Raw genomic sequence first — 14,309 nt, forward strand, 5'->3', positions numbered from 1 at the left:
TTTTAGTTTTTTTAGTTTATATTTTTATGTTATTTAATTAAATTTTTATTTATAAGTTTTTAGTTCCAGTGTTATAATTTGTTTTTGCAATATATTCAATCTAGCCATGATAATTTTTCTAAAATTCTAAAATCATTGCTGTAAAAGATTACCGTCAATTGTTGCATCAATACGGTTCCCTTATGAAATAATGAAAAATAAGTTAAAAAAGTTATATAGAATTGAAAGATGAAAATTTGAATTTGCATAATTGTAGGATTAGCAGAAGTTGAAAATACGATGAAATCATATCACCATCAATCAAAATCATCTCAATTTATAGAAACAACACATTTAAGATATTTTTTTTCTAAAACCCCAAGATATTCACTTTGATCTTGCATGTATCCAAAAAATAATAAAGTTTTACCACGAAAGTTGCTTTCCTACAAAGAAAAGAATATTTTTTATGAATAAGCAAAATTTTCTATGAACGATGGATGATAGACTGATAGTTTAAATTTATTTTCATAGTTTGATAGTTTAGATTTAGGAGAATCAGTTGTTTATTTATATATTTTAGAGGCATTCAAGTAGTACTAGGATTAAGAATTTTATAATCCAAGAAACATAATTGCATAAAATTGTGAGGATGATTTTTGTAGAAATAAAAAATGTATAATTATCAAAATATATAATCACATAGTTTCCTTTTTATTAAGTTATGAGATATTTGATTTTTAACATTCTAATATAACTAACTTAACTAACATGAATTTTAAAAATATAATGAAAAAGTTTATAAAATTTGAATTTATATAGAGGAAAAATTTAATTTTTATTAAATCACATGTTTCAAATATAATATTTTTTTATTTTAATATTAAAAATATTGTTTTTATATAACTTCCTTTTTGATAAAATATGGTTAAAATAATTTATTAATAAAAACAAAAATAAAATAGAAAATATTTATACGCCTTTTTCCTTTTTGATAATAATGTAGTTATAAAAGGAAGGTATATAAAAATAAAATATAATTAATGACAATTATAATAATAAACTCAATCCATTAAGAATATCAATGTAATAAACTATCACGAGAGTTAGCGTAAGCGCAATATCTAAGAAAATGATTTTTTAAATAATATTATAGAGATGACCAAAATTATTTATAAATAATGTTTTTTCACATCTTAATAATTTACAAAACTCAATAATTTTAAAAGAAGTTTTCAAATTTAAACAGTAAATTTACAAAAAAAAATTGTTACTTTTTGTCAATTTTTCCATTTGCAGTTTTATGCATAATTTTGTTTGGTGTTTAGATTTTAAACTGAGTTTTCACACAATACACACATATATAATCTATTTATTTTTTTTTGATATTTTACTAAAAAATGTTTTACAAAAATTATAAAGTGCATAAATTGAAAAATAAATCTAAAGAACTCAGTGCATACTCAACGGCCAACGCAAAACCAATCTATCAACCTTGGCCGTAAGCATGATTTTCAGACATTTAATAGATTTCGTTGTCAAAAGCTAATTAATGTCTGATCAACTTTGGCTCACATTTATGGACTTTTCATGCATTTGGTGAGGTTGGAATTTTGTGGTATCGTGGACGCTTTAGGAGTCTTTCTACTCTCAGAGCAACATTAGGCCATCAGCATCGCTGTATCTTCTCACGTATCTTGTTAATATTGGGTTCAAAATTAAATCAAATAAACCCAATTAAAAGAGGGACGTTAACAAAATTAGAAGTTTTGTTAACAAAATTAGAAGTTTTGTTAACGCGTCCCTGGGCATACGTGGCGAGAGGGGATAGGAAGACCGAAGAGGGTAGAGGAAAGTTCCAGATCGGTCTCGACTTCATTCTTCTCGTCTCCCCTTTCTCTCTCGTTATCGACGGCGACTAGGTGAGCAGCGGTGTGTCTCTGCTCTCACATCAAAAACTTCACCTCCGCTCTCAATCGAAAGCTTCTCCTCCAATTCAAAGTGTTCTCCTCCGATTGGAAGCCTTCTCCTCCGATTCAACGCCTTCTCCTCTGATTGAAAGACTTCTCGTCGGATTCAAAGGCTTCTCATCCGATTCAACGGCTTCTCCTCCGACACAAAGCTTCTCCTCCGATTCATAGGTTCTCCTCTGATTCATAGCTTCTCCTCCAATTCACATCAAAACCAGGTACGTCTTCTTTATTTGTTCTCCTTTCGCGGTGTAATTGTATGATTGGTGCTTCCTTGTCATTTGAATTCGGTGTAATGAGGTGACTGTAATGTGAATTCGTTTAGTAAATGTATTTCAAAGTTTAGGGATTACAGACGAGACCTTGAGTTGGTTTATGTGTTGAGTTGGTAATTTGAATTCGGTTATGTGTTCATCATAAGTCATTTGTATAGTTGTTTTTGTCGTATTTCGGATTGTATTAAGCTGTAGTCGAACATTATAATAGAAACATGTATCTTCACGGTGAAATAAAATTTTATGAGGATTTTATGAGGAATTCAGTTTACTTTAGATCATTGGTAGGTAAGGTTGTAATGATGATTTCACCAACAGGTTGGTCTTGTATGTGAGATGGTCCACTTTGGAGAGTCACAACAGGCTGATATCCCTCCTTTTAGTTCACAAGAAACCGCGACACCATTGACCTCTAAGGACAGAAAGAAGTGGACACCAGCTGATGACGAGGTTATCATCAGCGCTTGGATAAACACGTCTAAGGATTCGCTGGTAGGAAATTCACAGAAGTTAGGGACCTTCTGGTCCCGAGTAGGTGAATATTATGCTGCATCTCCACATGCAAAACAGAGTGGTGACCGAAGAGAGCATCTGAATATAAAACAGAGGTGGCACAAGATAAACGATTTCACCAACAAGTTCTGTGCTGCATATGCAGCAGCAGAGAGACAGATCAGCTCTGGTCAGAGTGATCACGATGTTCTCAAGATGGCGCACGAGATCTACTTCGCTGATCACAAGAAGAAATTTACTCTTGAGCATGCGTGGTGTATTCTGCGGTTTGAACAGAAGTGGCTAAGTCTGAACACTCCTAAACCGACTGGTTCTTCAAAGCGAAAAGAATGTGACACCCCGAGCCAAAGTACAAACACCACTGCTGCTGATGATGAGGTCCGGCCTGAAGGTGTAAAGGCGGCTAAGGCTAAAAGGAACACTGCAAAAGGAAAGTCAGTGGCTGATTATGCGACCATCATGGAGATGAAGAGGGAAGATTGGGAGATGAAGAAGGATGATTTGGACAGGAAGGAGAGACTGTCTAAGCTAGCTATTCTAGACACTCTTTTAGCCAAAAAAGAACCACTGAAAGAGGCTGAAGAAGTTGTAAAGAATAACTTACTAAAGCTGTTGTACTGAGATTAGATCGCCTCTTGATTAATACTTCGTATTGTTTTTTGCAGGTATTAAAACTTGACATGTTTGTAATATTTGTTATGTTCAGACTTTGTTGATTTCCCATGAATGCTATATGTTCAGACTCACTTTCCCGTGACCACAAAAGATACAAAACAACAGACTCATACTCACTTTCCCGTGACCACAAAGATACAAAACATTAGTCACTATTGTTTCACAAGATGTATATATCGACAATAAACACAACACGAGATGATATATCATTCTCTATAAATATGAGAATGGTTCGAACATTATACATATTAATCAAAAATCTCTTATACTCAACAATCTCTTCTACTCAATCTCAATACCAGTTTTTTTGTTAATAAAAATATGGCATCTTTATCTCATTACCATTACCATCAAAAAGATGATGATGATGATGATGAATATTCACATCTCTTTCAAGAATTTGATGACTTCCCTGCTAATATTCCGGAACCGAAAGAGCGAAAAAACGTATATTTATCGAGAGAAACCGGGAAGAAGGCGACCGGCAGCTATGGAATGATTATTTCTCGGAAACTCCTACATACCCTCCCAATATATTCCGACGGCGCTTTCGAATGAGTAAACCCTTATTCTTGCGTATTGTCGACCGTCTCTCTACGGAAGTTGAGTATTTTGCTCCAACAGAAGATGCAGTCGGAAGGCAAAGTCTATCACCACTCCAAAAATGCACGGCTGCAATTCGTCTATTGGCTTATGGTGGTGGGGCCGATACAGTCGACGAATATGTCCGACTTGGTGAAACAACAGCTCGGAATTGCTTGCATCGATTTTCCGCCGCAATTATCAACTTGTTTGGCCATGAATATCTAAGACGTCCAACATCGGAGGATCTTGAAAGACTACTACATAAGGGAGAAGAACGTGGATTTCCCGGGATGATTGGAAGCATCGACTGTATGCACTGGGAGTGGAAGAATTGCCCTACCGCTTGGCAAGGTATGTACTCACGAGGAACCGATAAACCAACGATTGTCCTCGAGGCCGTAGCTTCTTATGACCTATGGATATGGCATGCATTTTTCGGAGCTCCAGGTACGATGAACGATCTTAATATTCTAGATCGATCACCTGTTTTTGATGACATTATTAACGGAGTTGCTCCGGAAGTCAACTTCCATGTGAACGGAAGGGAGTACGATTTGGCCTACTATCTCACTGATGGTATTTATCCGGAATGGACGACTTTTATAAAATCTATCCGACTACCACAAGGTCCAAAGCATTCACTATTTGCTGAAACCCAAGAAGCTGTCTGAAAAGACGTTGAGTGTGCCTTTGGAGTCCTCCAAGCTAGATTCGCCGTTATTAAAAATCCAGCAAGAATATGGAAAAAATCCATGATATCTAATGTTATGAGAGCATGTATCATACTCCATAATATGATTGTAGAAGATGAACGACGTACAGACGATCAAGATGAGACGTTTCAAGATGCAGATATTTCTTTTCTCGTTAAGGAACCTACTGAGCTTTTCAGTTCACTTGATCGTCGAGCAAGAGTTCGGGGTAGACCAGTCCATCAACAATTGAAACATGATTTGATCGAACATATATGGGATAAGTTTGGGTAAAATCTCATTTTTAAGTTTCTATCTATTAAATAAAAATTATGCTTTTATTTTATGTTTTTGTAATTTTTTTTAACTTTTGTAATTTATTTTTTACTTTTCTAATTTTTTCAAACTTTTGTAATGTTCTTATGTTTAATGTTATAAGTTTTAGTATAAAATCCTATTAATCCATTCTCAATAAAAAAAAAAAAATTTGGGGTAAGAACCTCTACAAACTTCTACCAATAATCCCTACTTTTAAGCATGTATCTTGCCAAAACTTCTTAATCTAATTATATTATTAAATATATCCTAAGATATGCAAGCATGTATCTTGCAATGCTGATGGCCTTAACGTTTGGGTTCTTAAAAGGAAGTTTTTAACAACAAAATATCATTATTTTAATATATTATAATTAAGCAATTAAAATTTTAATTAAAATTAAACAACTAAATTAGTTAGATGTTTATTTTCCAACGTGCAATTTAAGAACCTACTAAAGCTTGATCTGTTCGTCCACATGTATTTGTTTTTACCTTTTATAAGTAAATATTGTTTTCAAAATTAATGATATATACTTTAACATTTAGCATAAGAGTTCTAGATTATAGAATATACATTTTTGAATATTATTTGTATCAGTAATTTATGTAAATAAATTTGATAATTGCATGTATAATAATTTTAAATTATTAGTAATTATGTATAAATTTTATTTTATATTTTTTAATATTTAAAATAATCATGTACACTAATAATCATGTTTTAGTAAGATTAGTTTTTTGGTTTATAATTCGATAATGATAAATGATCGAACGACATAATAAAAATGAGCTTAAATAAACATGTGAACTCACTCAATAACTCGTGTTTTAGATAGATTAATAAATTTTGGGCTTATATAGTTATATGTCTAGTATAGGGCTCAGCAAAAAAATCTAAATCCGAAGAACCGAACCGAATCTAATCCGAAAATGTAGTGCCGAATCTAAACCGAAATTAGTTTGATATCCGATCTGGTTCAAAACTTTGGTATTTAAAGAACCAGAACCGAACCCGACGTGAATCAAAATATTTATATATTTAAATATATTAATTATTTTAAGATTTAATATATCAAAAAAAGTTTTCAAAATATATAAGATATTTTGAAATTTTCCAAAATACTTGAAAATATATACAAATAGTCAAAATTAAATGTCTAAAATAACTAAACAATACTCAAAACATCAAAAATGTTTAAAATATATGTTGATTCTCTGATGACAAAAAAAATATGTTGATTCTCTATATATATTGTTGTTGATAAATGATTTAATTTGCAAATATTTTGGTTTCTAAATATTTTGGTTAAGTGATATGTATTTCTTGTAGAGAAAAATAAGGATATTAAATCACAATTAAATAGTAGTTGTTATTTAGAAAGATATTTTTGATTATATTTGGAAATCTTCTCTATTAAAAGAGAAGTACCATTTTTATCTACTATTTAGAAGTCTACTAGGACCATTTCATTAATCACATAATATGATATAATAATTAATAGGAATATTAATAATAAATTAATTTTAACTATAGATTTGAATTTTATTTTCAGTTATAACAAAATCTGTTGAGAAAAATCTAACAAAATCCTACTAAATTTTTAAATAATTTTTATTTAATATTTGTTTAATTAATTTTGTAATTAAATAATATAATGCTTTCATTTAAATAAATTATCATCTACCACTAAAACGGGTTCAAATTTGTTAATCATGTCAGATTTGTTTTATACAAATGAAGTTATTAACATATGTTAAAAATTTATTTCTACAGCTATATATTTTCAAAAATCATATGTTGAAGAATATTTTTTATTTGATGATTTCAAATTATGAAAACTCGAAAACGTAATAAAAAAGGTAAAATGTATAAAACAAACCCCTATATTAATAAAGTAATAAGAAACTTAAACAATAAAATTAAAAAGTTATAAAATACTAAACACTAAAATATAAATTGTATATTTAAATTTATATAATAATATTAAAATTAAATATTTATAAAATGAAAATATACCCGCACTATGTGCGGGATAAACTCTAGTTTTAAATTAAATCATCAGCAAGGGAAGGTATGACTATGGAACAATAGATTACGGTATACAAAGTGTCATTAAAAAATATTAATATTGATTGCAAGTAATATCATGTATATTTTTGAAGATTTTATAAATTGTAGTTTCAAATGTTACTTGCTTGATCGGTGAAAAATAGTCGTTAATACTAATAATCGTTGTGTTATATTGATAGTCAAACAATGAAGGAATTTTTTATATTGCAATTTTAATACTGGTTGGTATTAGGACTATCAAAATGAGCTAGTTCGATCAACTCAGATCAGTTCATAGTGAGTTCGGATCTTTCATGAGCTATCTCAGCTCAGCTCATTTATTATACAAGCTTCCATATGTAAATTCGAATCCGATCATCTAGATCATGAGTTAAATGAGCTACCTCGCAATCAAATATAAAAAAATAAAAAATATAAAAACAATTATAAATAAAATATAGAATAAAATAATTTTATAATATAATTTAAAATTTAAATATTAAAAATCTAAAACATTAATATTAATATCGAATTAAACCAAAACCTAATAATAAATTATAGAAAAGCTAAATTAGTGATCCAAAAATTCATTCCACATAAGAGTCTTAAGATGATTCATTCAAAGTCTTCATCTATTCAAATCATAACGATATATATTTCGCATGAGAGTCTTACAAATATTTTGATTACATTTAATACTAAATATATTTGATATGAAGATTGATATCAATATTTTTTTACATTTCATATATATTTAAAACTTTATGGTTTACATTTTTAGAAGATAAATTTGATTAATTTGGAAACTATCTTTCTTACATAAGAAAAGTAGAAGTCATCCATATATTATATATATAGTATAAAACGACCAAGCTCATGAGTTAACTCGTGTTCATTAAAAATCGTTTATATAACTCGTGAACTAATTTCAGCTCGATCATTAAACTCATTTATTAAATGAGCCTAAAAATGGAACTCATACTGAGCCAGCTCATGAGTTATAACTCATTTTGACATCCCTAGTTGGTATTAAGTTAACTAAAAACTAATATATACTAGGATATTACCCGCGTTATAACGCGGATTCATTTTTTATATTTTATAAGATTTGACAAAATGTTTTATTGTAAACGTTAACAGATACAATTGTTGTAAGTGTAATGTTAATTTAGGCATTGTTTCACATTTATTGTGGTTACCAACCTATTGTTACACGGATTGACTCCATAATTATTTGGGTTTACTGATTTGATATCTTTCATTATTATGCGGGTAAACCCGTTAAAAATAAAATACGTTGAACAAACGCATCGAAGATAAAATTACCTAATTTATTAATATAAAGACGTGTTTAATGTTGAGAATTAATAATTAATTAGGTATAAATGATTTCATTTTGGTTCAAAACTATTAGGTCTCGTGTGTTTTATTTTATTTGGAAATTGTTCCAAATTAGTATAATTTAGCGGCATATGGCTTGTGGAGATAATATATTGTATAGTTTATGTTTATAATATATATGCTTTCATATGACATTGAACACTTTTAAAAACTTACTTATATTATATGTTTGATAGATAACACATAATAGTATATTTAAATCATTTCTAATAACATTTGATGTTAATTTGATGTATTTATATGTTTTATTTTTAATATTTAGTTTTTATGCAAATTAATTAGATTGACTAATTAATAGTATTTTTATATTCAGTTAACTAACCTAGATTTTACAAATTTTATTAAAATTAATTTAAAATACTAACTATATATCATGTATAAGATTCTTATGTGCATATTGTATGTACATATACTAACTATATATAGATAATCTTTTAAATTCGTTTAATTAGTAACTAATATTTAAAATTAGATCCTATAAAGATTTTTAGCAATGATAACAGTGTTTAAACTGAATATCCAATAAATATTTTATATTTTATATACTACTGTAACAGAATAATATGATTTGTATATATATTTTAATCTATTAATCAGAAATGAATAAGTCCAAAATTTAAGTGACAACATTTATAAGCAGATAAAAAATATGACTCTAAATTAATAGATTAGATGTATGAACATCGAACTTGTGATGTATACCGAAATTTGTTTCTTTATAATTGACAATCAAAACGAATGCTATCAACCAATTAATTGTTCTGTTTTTAAGTTCCAGGAGAAAGAAATGAGAGATAAAACAATGGAATTACTATAAAAAATGAGACTATAATTAATGGAGATGTCGAGTTGATTTTGTAAGGCATTTCTACAGTTCAAAATTAATTAATTTCGGATAAATCTATTGTTATAGCTTCAATTAATAAAACAGTGGCATGAAAATGTAAATATAATAGATTAGATGAATACCTTCTCTCCTAATTTTCTATTTTTTTTTCTTTTTCTAAAGTTATTAGATACTTCCAATATCCCCTGTTGGAGAATCCCTCAGGTCTCAACTGGTTGATTATTGAGTTATTTATTTCTTAAATAAAGTTATCTCGCAATGGAGCCTTCATTAATCTAAATAATATATTATTCTGCGTCATAGATATACTGTTTGCTAAATAATAAATTGTTGTATTTTGCTTTTTAATTTTTACTTTTTTTTTGGCGGTTACCAAAAGAACCAGACTTGAGATATTTTCTCTGGATTCTATGGTTTATTTGAAAAAATAGGAATGGAAAAATTTACAAGAATCAGACATGAGATCCTTTCGATCTACTCCGGACTGCACAAATTGAAAGTGTCACGTGGGCAGAATCACAGACCAGAGATATCCTCCAAATACGGGATCATCACAAAATGTGATCATCTTATTACAGGTGATATAAATAGGTGTTATATCGATGGAGCATGGAGGGCACAAGACTTGTGCACATGACAAGGATGGGTCTATAAAGCAGGTGGATCAAGTGATACTATGATGGGTGCCATGTCTATTCGCAGAATTTTATCACCTTTACATGCAGAATGTGAAGCTTTGATATGGGCGATGGAGTGCATGAAGACCCTACGAATCTCAGAAGTGGTATTTGCAACCGACTGCTCTCAACTTGTGAAGATGGTGTCTACACCAACAGAATGACGGCGTTCACTACACATGGAAGAGTTTCTGCGATGTAAGAATTTTTTTCATCCTTTTACTATTTAGCATATTCCGAGGGCACAAAACACAATGGCGGACAAGCTGGCACGAGGTGCTAGAAATCAGCTTGCTGCTATTGTTTATGTTGATTCAATTCCCCCGAGGTGGTTTTTGGACCATGAATCTACTTAGTTTCGTTTTAGCCTTTTGTTGTAAAAAAAAAAATATTTTACTTTTTGACCAAAGAATTTGTTGTATTATTGTATATACTATATGATATGCAGATGCAGGTATCACTCCTAACGCATGTTACATTTCTATGAAGCTCCAAAACAAATTAGTGATCCAAAAACACGTCAATTTGATGACATGAAAAAAATTATCACGTCACTTTTAAGTTACAAGTTGTAGCGTATATTACTTACTCTCCTTTGCCAAAAAAACATACAAGTTGTAAAGTATCAAAGTTCACAAAATCAACATCTAGCACCACTTGCCAGCCAATTAACCGGATTTTTCAATTGAGATTCAGTTGATATTTAATAATTAGTAATTAATTTAAATTTAAAATTCGAAAATTTAAAATTACTGGTTTAAATTGATAATCATCATAAGTGTAATTTTATATTATTGTTGTCAAATAAGCAGTACTTTTTTCCAGTGTCAAACGTAGTCAGAAGAAAGTACATTTTGTGGTGGTTGGTCAAAATACTACCCTAGTTCTCCTGAGTATAAATACTTTTCGTCTTTTGATTATACAATTTTTTTATTTATTTCTGATATAAAGAAAAAAAAACAAAACCCTTTGCTATGAATTTGAAGAGGTGAGAGGACCGACTCTTCACAGCCATTCAATCCCTTTAAAAAAAAACATTAGCAGAGAAACTCCTGTGGCTTCTTCAAACTTGTGCGCCCCTCCATGGCTTCGAGAATTGCTGATTCTCTATTCGCCTTCACGGTATGTAAAGGCTTCACCTTTAGCACTCTTCTCTGTTGCCCATCTCGTCGACTTGAGTTTCCCATACTCAATTTGTCTTCTTTGCTATTGGTTTCTCAGGGCCCACAACAATGTCTCCCCAGGGCTCCTCAAGTTGCTCATGCTCGTCTTTCTCTAGGTACTCCTTTAGTTATATAAATGAAGAGACTTTTGAGTTTTATATGTTCTTTGCTCTGTAAAGTTCTAGTCTTTGCTATATGGGTTTGCTTGTGGGGTTTGTTATGTGAATGCAGAGGGCTAATGTAGTGATGAATCATTCTGCTGTGTTGGTGGATGCATGCAGGTGTGTATGCTGTGAGACCTATTGATCTTCTATTAAAGGGGAAGACGCATAGAAGGAGAACGTTCTTGGTTTCTGCAAAGAAAAGGGTTGGATCTATAAAAGCCGTGGCTGTTCCAGCCGCACCGCCTTCAGCTGACAGTGCAGAAGAGAGGGAGCAGTTAGCAGAAAGCTATGGGTTCAAACAAATTGGACAAGATCTTCCTGATAATGTCACTTTAAAAGATATCATGGACACACTCCCCAAAGAGGTATATAGCTTTTAAAAGATCTTCTTGTTACTCATTGTTTCTAATATGATTCTTCTTCTTGTTCAGGTGTTTGAGATTGATGATGTGAAAGCTTGGAAGTCTGTGTTGGTATCTGTGACTTCCTACGCTTTGGGGCTCTTCATGATTGCCAAAGCGCCATGGTATCTGCTTCCGTTGGCTTGGGCTTGGACAGGAACTGCAGTTACAGGGGTAAAGCTCTCAATCATCCACTGTCTCTTTTTTTGTGTGGCCTTGTTACTTACTGTTGTCTAAGTGCATTGTTCTTTCTTCTAGTTCTTTGTGATAGGCCATGATTGTGCTCATAAATCATTTTCAAAGAACAAATTGGTAGAAGACATTGTGGGTACTCTAGCCTTCCTACCTCTTGTATACCCCTATGAGCCATGGAGGTTTAAGCATGACCGTCATCACGCCAAAACCAACATGTAACTCTTCCTAACTTACTTAAGTCTGTTATAGATATATTCCCAATGGGATAAGAGATGAGACGTCTTGAGTTTGTTCTCTATAGGTTAGTTCATGATACAGCTTGGCAACCAGTTCCACCAGAGGAGTTTGATTCATCTCCGGTTCTGCGAAAAGCAATCATTCTTGGATATGGTCCAATCCGGCCTTGGCTGTCCATAGCTCACTGGTATATATAATTATATATACATGAAGCTTTTACTCTTTATGCAGTGATCAGTTCTTCTTTTCTCTCTATATACCTGTTTACTTAATGGTAAGTGTTCTGATAGGGTGAACTGGCACTTCAATCTGAGGAAGTTCAGACCAAGCGAAGTGAATAGGGTGAAGATAAGCTTGGCTTGTGTTTTCGCCTTCATGGCCGTTGGGTGGCCACTGATCATATACAAAGTTGGCATATTGGGATGGGTGAAGTTCTGGTTGATGCCATGGATGGGCTATCACTTTTGGGTAAATGCTTCTCTCTCTCTCTCTCTCTCTCTCTCTTTTTTCGTTTGAGAAAGCATCAGAAGCCATAAGGTTTACACATTTGTTGTTTCTCTATAGATGAGCACGTTCACGATGGTTCATCATACAGCTCCACACATCCCTTTCAAGCCTGCGGATGAGTGGAACGCGGCTCAGGCACAGCTTAACGGAACTGTTCATTGTGATTATCCTAGTTGGTACTGCATCCCCACCCTGCTAAGCTGGTATTCGATGAGTTTTGAGAGCATTTGTTTGATGTTTCTTCGTTGTGACAGGATTGAGATTCTCTGCCATGATATCAACGTACACATCCCACATCACATTAGCCCGAGGATACCAAGCTACAACCTCCGTGCGGCTCATGAGTCTATTCAAGAGAACTGGGGAAAGGTAATATCCATTTTCTTATCCTGTAAAGCGGCAAGCTTTATGCATTTGTATAAGAGACTAAAATGATTCTCTGGTTTCTTGCTGTGCGTGGTGTTATTGCAGTATACAAACTTGGCTACTTGGAACTGGCGCTTGATGAAGACAATAATGACTGTGTGCCATGTCTATAACAAAGAGGAGAACTACATTCCTTTTGACCGATTAGCCCCAGAGGAGTCGCAGCCAATAACATTCCTCAAGAAAGCAATGCCTGACTACGCAGCTTAATGGCCTCTGTATTGATCTTTTTGAAAATCTCAATATCTTTTTTTGCAATCCCCAGTGTTATATGTAATGTTTCACCAACGCCTTTATACTGTATCTTGTTTCTAAACTTATCAGCAGAGAGTTAACTGGGGTCTAATTGCAAGTCCTTGATCACTTTCTTAGCAAAGAAGTCAGATCAATGAGACATAAAATCATTAATTTACTGTTTATGATAGCTCTTTTTACATTCAATATGAATGTAAAAATACAGTTAAAAGATTTGGATTACATACATCCTCCCCACTCCCAACTCATTCTCCACATATATCGAACTGCTCTATTATCTCATGACTCCTCATCCTCAAGCACCGACAGGTCAAGACTAGATCATGTTCTTTGTCCCGGGAAACAAGTGAATGTAATATTATTTCGCAGTAAATTCATAATAATAAACTAACTATACCTTAAAAAAGCACGAAATAAGAATTTGAGACAATTGTTTTCTCTCTATATTATATATATATAGAGATATGTTGCACATTCCTTTTACTACTATTAGTAAATTGGTTTTTAAAACTTACAATTGGAAATAATATTTGTAATTTTTAATCAGAAATTGCAATTTATTAGGAAGTCGTATGTTTGGATAGGCTTTGGTATGGAAGGCAATGACAATGGGGTTTGGTGTCAGATACTACAAAAAGCTTATTGAGAAGAAGGGAATAATGCACTCCGATCAACGGCTAATGGCAAGCAAAGATACTAAGAAATTTGAGACGTGATTGACCAGATAAACACTCAACTAGAGAATGTTTGTCCAACGTCGTTTCATGCACTCATTGCCTTTAATGTCCGTGAATGAGTCCATCTAAAGATAATTTTTCACCTGAAAAACATTTGAAAAGAAAAATAGTTTTGACATCTTTAAAAGCTTCTTAATTTGTCGACCTGTGAACTTGTAAAAAAAGTGCTTCACATATCAAAACAAAACAAATGGTGGCTCACTTTAAATAAGTGTTAATTACTTAGCTTATTTTGTAAAACT

The 14,309-nt window shown here is 31.9% G+C and overlaps 2 protein-coding genes across 2 annotated transcripts; both read left to right on the plus strand.

Moving 5' to 3' along the window:
- Positions 1 to 2,560: 2,560 nt before the first annotated feature.
- LOC125583308 (glutathione S-transferase T3-like) lies at positions 2,561 to 3,358 on the plus strand. Its single transcript, XM_048749963.1, has one exon. It carries the CDS (start codon positions 2,561 to 2,563, stop codon positions 3,356 to 3,358), a length of 798 nt encoding a protein of 265 aa, XP_048605920.1.
- A 7,341-nt stretch (positions 3,359 to 10,699) lies between these two features.
- On the plus strand, positions 10,700 to 13,438 carry LOC106359134 (omega-6 fatty acid desaturase, chloroplastic-like). Its single transcript, XM_048750469.1, has 10 exons — positions 10,700 to 11,104; positions 11,204 to 11,261; positions 11,427 to 11,674; positions 11,741 to 11,884; positions 11,969 to 12,120; positions 12,207 to 12,329; positions 12,433 to 12,610; positions 12,707 to 12,825; positions 12,904 to 13,018; positions 13,121 to 13,438. Exons 1-10 carry the CDS (start codon positions 11,066 to 11,068, stop codon positions 13,283 to 13,285), a joined length of 1,341 nt encoding a protein of 446 aa, XP_048606426.1. The 5' UTR covers positions 10,700 to 11,065; the 3' UTR covers positions 13,286 to 13,438.
- The last annotated feature ends 871 nt before the right edge of the window (positions 13,439 to 14,309 follow it).

Source organism: Brassica napus, chromosome C3 (genome assembly GCF_020379485.1).
Source record: "Brassica napus cultivar Da-Ae chromosome C3, Da-Ae, whole genome shotgun sequence".
NCBI classification, from domain to species: Eukaryota; Viridiplantae; Streptophyta; class Magnoliopsida; order Brassicales; family Brassicaceae; genus Brassica; species Brassica napus.